General features: G+C 37.6%; 1 protein-coding gene across 2 annotated transcripts in view; it reads right to left on the minus strand.

Moving 5' to 3' along the window:
- Nucleotides 1-315: 315 nt before the first annotated feature.
- The window catches only part of LOC103466321 (cGMP-inhibited 3',5'-cyclic phosphodiesterase 3A-like), a 96,840-nt gene continuing 82,170 nt past the window's right edge, over nucleotides 316-14,985 (minus strand). For both annotated transcript variants that reach the window (XM_008411821.3, XM_008411820.3), the window contains 4 exons: nucleotides 13,784-13,987; nucleotides 13,431-13,592; nucleotides 10,481-10,721; nucleotides 316-8,386 (listed from right to left, as the gene is read on the minus strand). In XM_008411821.3, coding sequence (XP_008410043.2) covers nucleotides 8,070-8,386; nucleotides 10,481-10,721; nucleotides 13,431-13,592; nucleotides 13,784-13,987 — 924 coding nt within the window. In that variant the 3' untranslated portion in view covers nucleotides 316-8,069. The remainder of the gene's footprint in view (nucleotides 8,387-10,480; nucleotides 10,722-13,430; nucleotides 13,593-13,783; nucleotides 13,988-14,985) is intronic.

A 14,985-nucleotide genomic window follows, 5' to 3' on the forward strand; every position in this document is an offset into this window, starting at 1 on the left:
AACTCACAGTCCCACCAGGTGTTTGTTAACTACTGCTGCCGCTAGTCTGGAGGAGCTTTATGGGAATAGGCTTTGTGAGAGCAAGCGTATGAACGGCTGCCTCAAACACACATGAAATAATCCAAGTAACACTCCACAGATGTTTTTGATGAGGGAATCGCATGATAATGTATAGCTCAATTAATCAATCTAACACAATCCCCCACTGCTTTTGGTTTAAAGTTTGTTTTTACATATCTTTGCCAGGGATGCCACTAATGTAAAAGGCGTGAAACCAGCAGAACACCAACACAAAAATAAACACGGAGACTGTAATTTTGTAATTCAATGTATTCACATTACAACATCCACACTGGTTCAGTCTGTGACGAAGTCTATGATCTCCAAATATATTCACTGTATGATACATAATACCAATATAGGCACTTCCAGTAAGTCCGGCAATATTGAAGCTACAGTATAGTGTCTAAATTACAAAACGGTAAAAATAAATAATGTATTTCTAAAAGAGTTTTTGTAGTTTTAAAATTTCTTTATCTGTACAGCATATATTGTACAAAACGGAGCATCAACCTGCACAGAGATTCATTAATTTACTTCCACAAATACTGTGAATTTGGACGTAGTCTTCCTTTAGTATAGTGTGGTAAGTGAAGAGTACTAGTGAGAAAAAAAAAAAAGCAAGTCATTGTTTCATTACGTGTCAGCTATATAAAAATACTCATTTCATTTTGTTTACATCGTTGTAAAGCTTGTTTGGTTCAAACGGTAACAATTATCTTACACTTGTGAATAATCATAACAAACAAAACAATTTCATGACAAAAAAAGAGAAAGAAGAAATAAAACTATAAAACAGATACCATGTTTCAACTCAAACGCAAATATTCTGAGGTGGGAAAATGCATATATCGGTCTGTGTTAAAACAAAGTGATGATGAACAAATGAACACCGCAGACGGAGTCTGAACGCCTTCATGTCTGAGCTTTTGAAGCTGTGCAGCGAAAGCTCTGCCGCTTTACACAGCGAGGAAAAAGGAAGTATGCAGATCAAAGAGGAAGCACTATGAGCGTTATACTGCAGGAGCTTTGGAGGATAACTATCTGAGCGGAGCATGTGCAAGGAATTAAAAACTGCTTACTGCATCTCTTCGACCTTCATCACCTCGCGTATTCCCACTAGAATCCCTCACCATAGCAGTACAACATTGGACAGTCACATTCAAAGGGCCAGTGGATCAATTGGGAAAAAAAAGATAAAACAACAAACACACAATATGGAGTGTAAAGTATGGAGGATTGGGAAATCCAATCGAACTAAATGCTTGTTTCTAATATAAAGATTTTCTAAGATTAAAAGAAATGTGACTTTTGCCTGTTTTGTGATGGCTGTGGCTCATTTGGAATGAAACGAATCAACAAAGCAAAAAAAAAAAAAATGTAATCCAGCAAACAGAAAGATGCAAAGGGTTAGAAAAACACCGGATAATTCAGTGGCTTCAAACAATCCCGACCTGATAAAAGGCTCGAGGGCAAACATGTGTGATGCCAGACCAATCGGTAGGTCAGCCAATTATCAAGCCTGTGTGTGGCCTCCACTCTGAGCAGCACCCACTGCGACAGAGTCAGGACGGTAGCAAAGGGGCCATTGTTCATGAACCACCTATTCCACACAGACCGCGTCATTGTGTGGTGAAAAAAAAACATGTTAGTGCATAATCTACTGGCTGCTGTTATAATTCCTGAAGTTACGTGACATGGATTGAGATTATGGGAGTAAATTGTGTATGGAAACCTTTGCATCAAATCACTTAAAAAGGGTCAGGGGGAGGGGGACTCAAGCTTTAAAGTTTGAGCTTTCCCACTGAAACGCCCAACATTGGTCTGGCCTCGCGCCCGACATCCCAACATGTACACACAGCTCCCATTGTGTGTCCGACCAGGGACCAGGGAATGCACAAAATTAATAGGCATTTTGAAGCGCTGCGCTACAAAAGGTTGGCATTTGTGGTATTGAGATTCGCAAACCCACTTGATGCGATGCTTGTGTTTCAACTCCTAAAAAAAGAGCAAAGCACTTAGCAGTAGATGGAGACATTTCCAACAAGAATAGCTGCAATCGAGCATCTTTGCAAAACTCATAATGTGGGCGACTGTTTCTGTTCCCTCACAGAAAGGAAACATGCCTAAAGCCAAACAAATAAGCATAAAATCAGAGAGGTATTCTAAGAATCTTTGGTACCACTTTATTTGACAGAGTGTGAATAAGACTGACATTACACCGGCATAAACATGATATAACACCTGTTATGAATGTTTATTAGGTAAAGAACGACACTTTTAATGCAAAGTTGCTTTAAAAGTCCATTAAAAGTGCCATTTTTGCATTAAAGTGTCATTATTTATCAAATAATGCAACGTTGGCACTTCTAATGGACTATTAATGCTACCTTTAAAGCAACTTTGCATTAAAGAGTCATGATTTGCCAAAAGACACTTCATGACAACAGTCATAAAAATACATTAAAAAAAACTCCTTCGTGTTCATAACAGGTGTTATGCCATATTTATGACCTTCAAATAAAGTGCTACCAAATCTTTTTCCATTCATCTTTAAAACATGGTTGGTTTTATTTGGATCCTCTTTGATGCTTTGCACCCAGATTACAGCTCCAGCTCTCCCACACAATGACACAATGTAAAGCGCAGTACAACATAGATTCCTAAAAACTGGTTTTTCTTTCATTAGGGAGGCTTGTTGTGGCTCCTTCTTTGTAAAAAAAAAAATAAATAAAAAATAAATTAAGGGAAATGTTTTCAAAACTGATATTCAAGGAGCAAAACTAAAATGTATTAATATATTTTTTTTATTTCCTCTAAACCAGTGTTTCTGAACCTTTTTCAGGCCAGCGTCCCCTTAGCCTTTATCCAGGTCCCTCACCGCCCCCACCAAAGAATTTGTAGGCTGCATTGCACTGACCATTATTTTATCATTAATATTACTATCACTATTGTAGATGTTTTGATTTGTATGCTTGTTTCTGTATTTATCATCAAAAATAATTTCCCAGAGAATAAAAAAGCCATGGGAATAGAAATTATTTTCGCAGGCGTCTATGAAAAATGCAACGAACATTCAAGTCAAAGTTGGTAGTCCTGACAGCAGCCAATCAGAGTGGAAAAAATATTCTTATTCTGTGTCATTTTCTAGTTGTTAAATATTCCACAAAATAACCAGATAAAAGATGTACAACATGCCAGTTTAAACTTTGAACTATTTGCAAAACGACTGAGCTCTGCAACATTAAAACATGGATAGAACTGTAACTACATTAATCATAACTCTTCTTCTCTTCAGTGTTTCTGTGAGTTTCTGGTGGTGCAGCTCTGTGCTGCCTTCAGGAGAATGGGACATCAGAGTATCAACCATAAAATTTCACCCACTTGGCATTTATTGTGCAAACCAGAGCTTTTAGTGGAAAAACAAAAGTTCCAGGTTCTTTTAATGCCATACAAATATGAGACAGAAACATGGATTATATCTTTATATAGACCTGTCTACTGATTTATAGATTAATAGTTCGTTGCTCCGTTCTGTGTCACGGTTCTCCTGTTTCAGAGTTTTGCGCAACATGTGCATGGTCTCTCTCTCTCTCTCTCTCTCTCTCTCTCTCTCTTTAGTTTTTTACCCCATAATGCGCGGAGCGGCCGGGAAGCGTATCGATGGAGAACAGCAGACTGACGTAAACCTTTTAGCTCCGGTATTCTGATTATTGAAATTTAAAAGTGCTGTTCTATCACACCCGTTTTATACCGGACCATTTACAGCACCGTGTTAACGCTATAAAATGAACGCTCTCTATCGTGGTATCACCCATGGAGGGATTTCTTTATTTAAATGGGTTAATTTTTCAGAGGGATACACAGTGAGGGTATCGTGATTTTAGTAATTACATGTTTATAAGAGCGATTTTATGTTGTCCTTCCATGGAAGAGGGCAGCTTTAAAACGGAAATAAAACACTTTTTAATACAAGTTGCTGCTTTGACATGATCACAGAACTGCCAAAACATATGTAGAAAAATCCTTAATAAAACATGAAATATTTGAAAATGAGACTCCAGACAAGTGAATAACAGCAACGTCATCAGTCGGTGAAACGCTGAACTGATGCGGTGAAGCTACCAGTAGCAGGAGCAGAGCTGCACCAAGAAGCTACAAACACTGAAGAGAAAGAAGAGCTGCCATGGATACAGTTGCAGTCAAGCATGATTTAATGTTACACAATACAGTTTTAACAAGTTGCTCAAAGTCAAGTCTAATCTGGTATTGTGCATTTAAGGTGTAAAGTTTAACCTCGACTAAACGCTCCCAAAGGCATCCCAGCGCCCCCCTTTTGTAAAAGTTTCTGCCAGCGCCCCTGCCGTCCTCTAAACGCCCCCCGGAGGGCGGTACCGCCCACGTTGAGAACCGCTACTCTAAAGGATAACTCAGGATTTTGTTTACATGAGTTTCTGTTAAATGGTTAAAGTGTTACCTGTATTAGAAAACTCTAAAGATGTATTCATTCATTATAAATCCATACATATTGTTCCAGAGTAAAAGGCCAAAGCAGATTTCCATCGTCTTTAAATGACTTTAAATATTTATATAATTTTTTTAGCACATTATCTGGATTTATGCTAAATGTAAACACCAGAAATAAAATAACTGATTATAACCTTTTAACAGAACTTCACTTCAATAATTGTATCCCCTTACAACTGCTGGTGGGAAACCATTTCTCCCAGTACACATGTATCCTAACAGAGGCAAGAGATTATCACTGCAACTAAATAATGTTTTTTTTTTCACCTAATTTTTAAGGTAATGTAAATACCTGACATTTATTGGGGAGTTTGAGCAACAAAACCAGGTGAGTTTAGACAATGGAAACAATTCACTATACTGGTGGTTCTTAACCTAAAAGTCAGATAATAACCACATTGTCCAAACATCTCTACGGTTTCTAATGAAGCTCCAGGCCTGTTTTAAGAGGCTACATGGACTGCATGAGATTTCTTGGCTTTAGTCACACAAAATGTGCTTTGTCTGAGCTCTCTTCTGAATAAGATGCCACAGTAGACTATATTAACTTTGTTGCGTATGTTTGCTGTGAACCTCTGACCAGCCTGTGTTTGTCAGCATGCTGTCTGCTGCGAACTGCAGGAGGATGAACGAGTCCCTGAGGCGCCAGGAGAATCAAACCGATTCACAGCACAAAGATCACAGAAAAACGTGACGGTAAGTGTCTTTAGTTTGTCCTTTGCCTTTCGAAGACGTGTTTCGGAACAAACGCGTGTTTGTCTTTAAATGTGATACAGATGTAGTTTTCCTGAGGGTAGCAACCAGTGTCAGTAAGATTTACATGTTGTTGATTTTTTAAATGAAACCCAGCACCTTGAGTCCGATTACATAATTATTCTAAAGATGGATGAAGCTAAAAGTACCTGTAAGTGAAATCTGGCAGGCTTCCAAGAACTCCCATTCAGAAAGTGTAAACATCTCTAATCAAATAAAAACCAACAAACAATTCCCATAAAACATTTGACGTGTAATTTAGTTGGTTCATTCCTTGTATTGGTTAAGTTTTCAATTAAATTCTCTTAACAAAAGAAGTAAATTTAAATACGTTATGCTCTCCTGTTCAAGTTTGGTCACTAGATGACTTCCCAAAAATGCTGAGCCATTTCTGAACACCAGTTCAGAGGAATGACCATATCGGTATCGTTTTAATATAAAATATTTAATATAAACTTCAGCTTTAGCTTGTTTTCCACCACAGCGGTCCCGGTGCTCACTCAGCACCAACTCTTTCCGTTTCCAGCTCCAAAACTCTGGTGCCGTCTAAGCAAACTGACACTTGAACGTACACTTAACTGGGCCAAGTAAAAACTCCAAACTTACTTCATGCTTCAGATCTAACTTAAGACAAAATGACTAAACTTTGACACGAATCTAAGACTGAACAAGCATTAGAACATCTTGAGTTGCTTCTTCTCATTTTTCAGCTTTTAGTTTTGCCGTCACGCATCATGGAGTCACATGTGGGTCAATACAATGCTTGTGTTTTGCTCACCTTTGTGGTGTGTGACTTACAAAAGGTAATTTTTGATGAGGTGTCTTTTAAAGGCCGTGTGTGATTCACAACTGTAGACCAGAGAGCCACAGGTCACAACTACATGACTCAGGCATTTAATTGCCGGGGTACAGAGATAAATTATGTGACTAGTTAGTTTAAATTACTCACTGCACTGTGGGCCTCTACAGATTTTTTTTGTGACATGAAACAGAATGAAGTTGGTCCTCTGGCTGTGGAAAACTGGAACTGAAACTGGTTCCAAGCTCTGGACAAGATCTGGAACCGCTTTGGTGAAAAATCCCCCAAATTGTTGATTTCTGGCAACAATTTGACTGAATTTAGATCTTGTTTGATTAAGTGATAAGCTCACATAAGAGATTTGTTGTCCTGTCATTTTTTTCTTTAAAATTAAAAACAACAAAAAAAAGTTATTAAAGTTTTTCTACTGAAACAAAATATTCTGTAGAAAATGTTTTTATTGGCATATAATTACTTTTTTGTTTTCAGCACTGTGTTAAATTGGACAGTATTTCTTCTATGACTAAGATATAATCTAATAATTATGGCCACAAATTTCACAGATTATTATTATTATTATTTTTGCATAATTAAAAATGAGAAAACTTGTATTGAAACCCAGTCCGTGTTTTGCAGAATCTCCTTTTCCAATTCCTCTTCCTCCGTCAGAACATCTGAACAGCAATGTTTGAGACTTGTCAGATATTCTCTTTGGATTTTTGGTCCGGATGTGTTTGAGTTAAACCGTTTCAGTCCGGCTCTGGCTAGTTTAGCCCCAGTCTAGAGAATACTGCTTTTCTATCCATCTTTTCATGACTTCCTTAAGTAATGGAGGAATAAAATGCCCCTCAGCATGATGCTGCCACCATTATTTGTCGCACTGTTTGAACGGGGTTCCGGCTGGCGTTGCAGCATTACTTTCTTCTCTCACAAATAGTGTTTTGCACGTTTGATTAAAGTTTAACTTTGGTCTGACCGAAGAGAGCTTGTTATTGTGGTAGGAAACAGATAAAGGCGTACGAATACTTTTGATAGGCAATGCTGTAAAACAGTTGTGTCTTTGACATCAGGCTTACTGTAGTTTAAAAATGGGATAATCTGACTTTTTTTTTTCTTTCTTCCCTGTGACTTATGGAGAAAAAATGTGTACATTAGAGTAAAAACTGAGGAACACACAAATGCAGACGCTTAGAGACAGTTCAGAGCCATCTCTGCGTTTCTGAGGCGTATCTCTACATGGCGGCATTAAGTACCTCATTTGGCAATAAACATCAAACATAATATTCATAAATATTTGACTTTGGGTGTTAAAGCCCAGAAGTGAGGGATTATTTCTGTCAAGAGTTGAAAGGAAGATTATTCCTCGTGTGAATCGGTCCCTTTACAATCCATGTGTAGATAAAAAAACAAAACGAAAAAAAACATAAACTAGCACAGTTTAAACCGAAAAAGATGAGCTACAATCGAAACACAAGCATGTGATGGTGATGTTTATATATAATCACATTCGGGAAATAATTCTGTATAAATTGGCAGCAAATTTCTGCAGTCCTTTGTTACCACACTTTGTTAAAACCTATGCAGCTGCTTGTCTTCGACTCCTGACAGTAGCAAAATAGTCTGTATCCCAAAGTCCATGAATAATGCATTATTGCAATGTGGGAAAAGAAAAACCCATATAAATGTTTGGTAAAACCACATATTCAGATTAAATATGTAAAGCACAAGATTTCCCACCCTGTATTTTTTATTTTATTTTAATTTCTTTTCTGTGTAGGCACGCGTTTCCCAAACATCTACAGTGTTGTGTCTAAGTAATGTGCTGGCAGAAACAGGAGTCAGTAGGATAAGGTCAAAAGGAACATTTCTTTACATCCTTATCCTGACTGATGCTGCGTCTCAATCTGAGGGTGTCTGGAGTTTAGAGGTTTCACTGTGGTTCGCTGTCCCCTCCCTCCTCCGGAGTCTGAGAGTCGTCCCTGTCAGAGACGGGCCACTCTGCTTTCTCCGTCTCCTCCTCCTCACAATGCTCTCCTTCCGCCGGCTCTTCCCTGCTGCCCGATTCCTCCTCCTCTTCGTCGATAGCCAGAATCGGCTCAGTGACTTTGTTTAAATGGGCGGACTCTGTTCCTTGCTCCTCATTCTGGGATTCGCCTTCTATCACCTTCTTCCACATCTTGTGATTTTCCAGCAGGTGCTGTGTGATCTGGCAAAACACTTTCCTCCTTTTCTTGGGAGCTGCTTTCTCTGGATGAAAAAACAGAGGAAAGTTATTTATTTAGTGTTATTTTTACTTTTTTTATGATAACCAACATGCCTCTTATAAAAGGATATATGTCTTTTTATTGCAGACTAATATTATTTGATTGGTCAAAATTATTTGCAATGTGGAAATAACTGGACACAGGGTTTTTGTGACATGTTTATGTATTTAAGCATGAAAAAAGTCATATAAAGTCTCATTCATAGTTTGAAAAAAATAAAGGATGTAAAAATGTGGCCACTGGGTTGGAGCCAATTTTGTAGCATTATCTACTAAGGACAAATTATTTTACAAATGCAAATTATAGTACATTAGTGAGAAGTCCTAAACATCAGCAGGTTTGAGTTGTTGCATGATTTGTTTAATTATGTCCACCAGCCAATAACACCATATTTTTCCCAAAGAAATTTAATATAACTTTATATTTGTTTTATATTTTTATATCTATAAAAATCCTAAAATATCAATACAACTCATCTAATTTTGGTCAGTGAGTTATAAACAAAGTACAAAGTTTGCAACTTTTCTTTTCTTTCTTTTTTTTTTTTTTTTAAAGAAAAGTCTTTGAAAATCAAGGCTACTGTTTCATAGAGCCTTTCTAAGGTCCAGCCCAGAATGCAGCAACAGTTGCTGAAATATGTCATCCTGCAACTTATCAGCTAGGAGATTGTGTGAATAAATTTCCAGGCAACTTTTTTCAGACTAGCATCTGTAAAAAAATAATAATTGGAAAACATGTTTCTTTTCCACTTCGTACTCATAGGCTCTCTTGTTCTGATCCATCTCATAAATCTTTTTTAAAAAATACCTTGAAGCAAAATGTGAAAAACGTTCTGGCTTTGTGCCGTACAGGGGACACAGTTTGCTGCCCTTCCCTGCTGTAACCATAAATGTGCTACAAATTCAACAATCAAGTATTTCTAAACAGAATACAGTACAAAAGGTGAGAGTGATCCATTTCTTCTTTTTTCATTAGTTTCTTCTAATCTTCTAAAGGGATATTTGGCAATAATTCTCTGAGATTTATGGAGCTTGGCTGGTTAATTGTCTTATATCAAACTTTGCATTTTTTCCCCTAACTTTTAGTTCTGCATTTTTGAGAGACGTGTTTCTTTCTCTTAAAGAAATCTCTAACAACTTCGATCTAAAACTCTCTTAAGGCCTTAAATGAGCTTAGTTAATGTTTCTGTAATGTCTGTGGAGATCATAGTGAACATCATCTTTCGCCAGGTTTCTTTAGTAACTAACTAATGTTAGCCATTATTCAGTGAAGCAGAAAGAGATTAGATTTACTGTAAGACTTTTAAAATGAAAAAAATTTACTTGTATGTTACATAACTCTGACCTATAAAATATTTATTAAGAAAGGCTTTTATTTTTAAGAACGTGCAAATTTTTGTTAGAGAAGCAATTTTTAGTTAGACGTCCAGGCACTAAAATGCACTACTAGAACATACATATTTCTCCCTAATTTCTTAATCTTTTTTACTTCGTCTCTAAAAATACAAAAGATAAAACATAAAAAATGAAAACATGTTCAGCAGGAGCAAAATGGGAGCATAATAAAGTGCAGTGCAGCTGGATGTGCTGACTCAGATGAATCTCTAGTAACAAATGAAAATCCAAACAATGCGTATTGCGTAGAGGAGTGATTTTATATCTAGTAAATTACAGTTAGCTACCTGATGGACGTAGGTCAAGTCAAGGCCTTCTGTGTTTTCTGCTCGTTGAAAATTACAGCTATCTTCTGGGAATAAATATTGAGTTATCAGGATCTTTAAATCTTTGCAGAATGAAAGAGGGTGGATTATAACTAAAGTTATATTAAATACTTTTTTTTTTTTTTACAAATTATCAAAGCAGGTTTTGTTTGCAGAGATTGGTTGAATAAATATCAATTGTGCTGGATAAATAAATCTGAAGGTCAAGAACAAAAATTGGCTCCATGAAAGGAGTTAATTTTCATACTGAGAGAATGGTTTTCTAAAAAAAAAAAAAAAAAAGAATGACAGTCTTATTTTATTATGTTTTTAGGGTTCCAGTCTTGTTTTAACTCCGGTTTGGACCCTCGTACTTACGCGATGCGTCAGAGCAGGTGGATCCGTCTTCGTCCGCCTCCTCGCTTTCGACGATCTCTGGCTCCTCCTCCTCAGGCTCTGGCTCCACCCACCGTCCAGGTATGAGGCCAGCCGAGTCGTAGGAGTTGCAAAGCGGGCCAACGATGTGCGTGATGAACGACTCCTGAAGCTTGGCCAGCTGCGGCGCTGCTCGGTCCATGAAGGGGCTGACAGGAAGCCCCAGGCTGGACTCCTCATCGCCCTACATGTAGCGTGAGCCATTAACACAAAATGACACAAACTAAAAGGAAGAATAAGAGCTGATTTACAGCGTTACCCGATTCTGATTGGTCATCTACAATAAAATAGAATATTACTGATTAAGTTCCTTTCTTTCGGGAAACACAGAGAGGCGTTTAAAAGTCTTTATTCCTATTAATTATGTTGATATTTCTGCTTCAGGGCAATGAAAACATGACATTTAAATTTCGATTATTATGTTTTCTTATACAATTAAGAAAACATATTCAATACAGAAATGTGAGCTTAATGAAAAGTATGTCTGATACCTGCTTGTCATTTAATCTGACAAATGGGCCTCATCTGCAGATCCTAATTTAATAAATATGACTGAATATCACATACTAGATGTTTAATTTGCTTAATTACTTTTACTGAACAATAAATAGAAGCAACTTATAGTTTTTTTTGTACTTTTACAATTCAAATATCTCTGAAATTAATTAAAAAAGTGTGATTTCCATGACATCTATAGAGACAGAAGTGAAAACATCTCCTTTAAGGTTTTCTGGTTTTCCTCGCTTGTCACCTTTGGATTAGTTTATTCACGGTCTGGCAGAATGAGATTTAGTTTATGACTGTTTCATATCAAAATAAAATAAAAACAGGATAAATGATCAACAAACCAGTTTATGCCAATAAAAAAATATACAATTTAGCAAAAAAAACAATTTTCAGTGGGATGCTGAGAGACTAGTCTGTCACAAATGTAATGGATTTTCAAGATTCTTTGTATTATTTATGTAATCCTTAAAAAAAAATAATAACAGATTGCAAGATACAAATTTTATCAAAGAGATATCAGCTGAAGGACTGACCTACGATGGATAATTACATGAAGAGTAAAATACCCTATAAATATTTTTCTTAGCAATTACTTTTGTGGCTTTTATTTTATAATCAGACAGGAAAGCAGGCGAACAGTGAAAGGTCACGCAGCATAAGACCTGAGCAACGGTCCCCTGAGTCGAGGAGAAACTGTCTCTGCACAGGAGACCCGCAGGGACTCACTGCAGCTCCACTTTCAGATTTTTAAGTGTATGAAATGCTGACATGCTCGGGCACAAGGATAGGACAGCATGGAGCAAGAAAAACTTTAAAACATCTTCAGGAAGCTAACAGAGCTCTTGATTAATGACACTTTAACTCAGGGGTGCCCAATGCGTCGATCGTGGAAAGGTTTTGAGTCGATCTCGGCAAGTGACAAAGCTGAGACCAGCACTTCCTCTTCTGACAGGCTTATCAAAAATATTCGCTAAGATCCTAAACGTTTGTAGCGTAATTAAAAAAAAAAGAAGAATTATAAAAAAATCAACAAAATGTGTTAAAATTAATAATCTCAGTAATTATTGTTTCAACAAGATATTGCGCATAATTATGTGAAATTAAATTGATTATATCCCGACTTCAGAAGATTTGCCTTTACCTTTACTGGGCTCTTTGGTTCCTCCTATCAGTCTGTAGTTTCTCATATTGAGCTCATCAAACCAAATATCAGATCTACCATGAATGACTGACACCTGCTGGCGTCAGGTTTGCAACCAGCTTCTGACTGAGAAACCAGTAACCTGCTCCCAGTGTCAGAATCTCACTGAGGAAGAAACTGCATTAGGTTTTCTGTCACTTTATTATTTCTGCTATAACTTAGGTATATTCGCATAAGTCAATAGAGTTTAACTTGTAATTTTGATGTCTTTGTGTCATGAAGTAGATCTCAGGCGGGTGGTGAGAGAAAAACTAGATCTTGCTCTCAAAAAGTTTGGGCAGCCCTGCTTTAACTGATAAGTTACATCTGGGAAAAAAATAAATAAGCTGGTAAAGTTGGTGTCACATTTTGGGGAAGGAAGTGAGTTGCTATCGGTTTATAATGCTGGAGACTGTGAAGTGCACTCAGGTCGAGTAGCCGTCTCTGTCAAGTGCCTTGAAGAGAAAACCTTTGTGCGTCACTTCCCCCTGGAAACATTCAAACCTTTTGTCTCTGTCAATTAACAGAGACGGGAGGAATTCAGTGCCAAGAGTGCATGGCATCCTAACAAACAATTGTGAGTGGAAATAAGCTGTGCTCATAATTAGGTTACGTTTGTTACTGCAGCTCCATTCAAAATGAGGCCACAGTTACTGTACAGAAAATTATGCAACACTCCTACAGTTTGAGTCGTCAAGCTTACAGCTAAAAATCTGAAAAAAAAAAGAACCGTCAAAAAGGGTGAACAAAACAATTGCTCTTTGAAGCAACAATATTGTTTGTATCCAGGGCCGTTGCTAGTAATTTGGGTGCCCTAAGAGTGGATGGCACCCAAATGTTAAAGTCAAGCATCTTCTTGTTTATGCACAAGCTTTGTTAGTCTAACACCACCTGCTGTCATTTTGGCATTGGAGGTACTTTACATTACCCACTGCAAGTATTAGTTTCAGTTTTTTTTTGTTGTTGTGTTTTGCTTCTTTAAAGGAAAAAAAATAGTAAAGTCATTCTTCTGCCTGAATCTGGTCAGGTTATCTGTTTGTGAACATAAAAAAAACAACAACTTTTTGTTGATCTGTCATTTAAAAACTCAAATAAAATAAATTGAAGACAGATTTTGCCATACGGCGTTGTGGTGCATGGTGCTCCAGCAGCGTTTTTATTGATTCATTGCCACAAACATGGCAGCCCTGCTGAGAGTTGGCCCACCTGTTCGTAGAACTCGTTGACAATGCCCTCGGTCCACTGCAGATGCAGATCCTTGCACTTTAAAGGCCCGTTGATGTCTGCCAGCTTAATGCACATCTGGCACACCAGTAACCTGTCATTCTCATTAGACCAGTCAATACCCGTTGACGGATCATCGCCCACCTATTGAGGGAACAATAAAAGGCCGGTCAGCTTTTCTCACATCTAAAAATAAAGAATTTAATAAGCAGCATGTGAAATGTTAGAAACGTTTAATAGTTTCCTCTCTTCACAGACCACTTACAAAAATAATACATATTCCATTTCATGTTATACTTTATGTAAACCATTTAAGAGTTCATCTTTCGCAGTACCTTGGCATTGAACTCAGCCAGGAAGTCAAAGTGCTTCTTGAGGTCTGTTGCCAGGATGGCCTCGATGACCAGGAACCTGAAGCGTTTGAACTCCACATGGTCCAGGTTGACCAGGAAGTTGTAGTCCGGATGTGACATGAAGAGGTTCCAGGCGGAGGCGGCGTGGTGGTTCTCCAGGACCGAGCGATCGTTGTAGAGCACTGCCTGCAAACAGCCAAACTCTCTGCATGAGCGAGCGCAAGCAGGACTTTAACGTTGTTCCGCTAAAATTTCCTGGAACCAAATGTGGGGCCTCTAGAGATGAGGGGGTTAAACGTGTTTTCGGCTATCCAGGGCTCGATTAGATCAAAGCGTTGCCCATTACGGGAGCTGTTCTCTAATAAAAGCGGCTGAGGCCCAGAGACTGCTGCTTTTTCCTGGAACTTCACCCATCAAACTTCTTGACTCATTTGTTTTCACAAGAGGTTTTACTGTCCTAACATCACAAAAGCAGATCCAGCGGTGAGTTAAAAGCGCTGATCCTTTTTATATGTGTTGGAAAACCTGATCAAATTGTTTGCTTTATAGATCACAGAGTTTGTTTTTTAGTTGTTGTTTTTTTGGCTTCTGAGTAGAGTTGTTCATATAAAAGCCACCTTATGTAAACAGATACATTTATTCTATAAATTGCACTATAGAATAAATGAGATTGTTAATATTGTTAAATTTGCAGAAGTAGGAATAATTTCACAAAAAAAGGGGGTTAAACTAAAGCTGCATCACTACTGACAGGAAAAAGATAGTGTCTTTAATAAGGACATTTTGGGGCAAATGTTGTTTTAGGTTTTCACAACGTGCGGCTTTAAATTCCTCCCAGCAGGACTGGCTACTGGGCTACATGGTCTGTAATGGTTAACGTCTTCAGCCAGAACTACAGCACATGGAACAAATGAATGTTTCCAAAGGATTTCTCAAAAACTAAGACAAACTCTTTCTTGGAAGAGGAAATAAATGAGCAAGTGTACACATTTAAGACCTTTTAAACCTTAATCTCAAAAGTGGGTCCATCTAAGATGTTTTGAGGCCTCAATTCAAATCACTTAAATACTTTTTAAGTCCCTGAAAAACCAATGGAAGTGATAGATCCAGAGGTAAATCAAAGCCCAATAAAGAGATAAAATTATCTCTAAATCAGGCTAATATCTGCTTCTTTTAATTTACGT

This window comes from Poecilia reticulata, chromosome 6, assembly GCF_904066995.2.
Source record: "Poecilia reticulata chromosome 6, P_reticulata-male-v2, whole genome shotgun sequence".
NCBI classification, from domain to species: domain Eukaryota; kingdom Metazoa; phylum Chordata; class Actinopteri; order Cyprinodontiformes; family Poeciliidae; genus Poecilia; species Poecilia reticulata.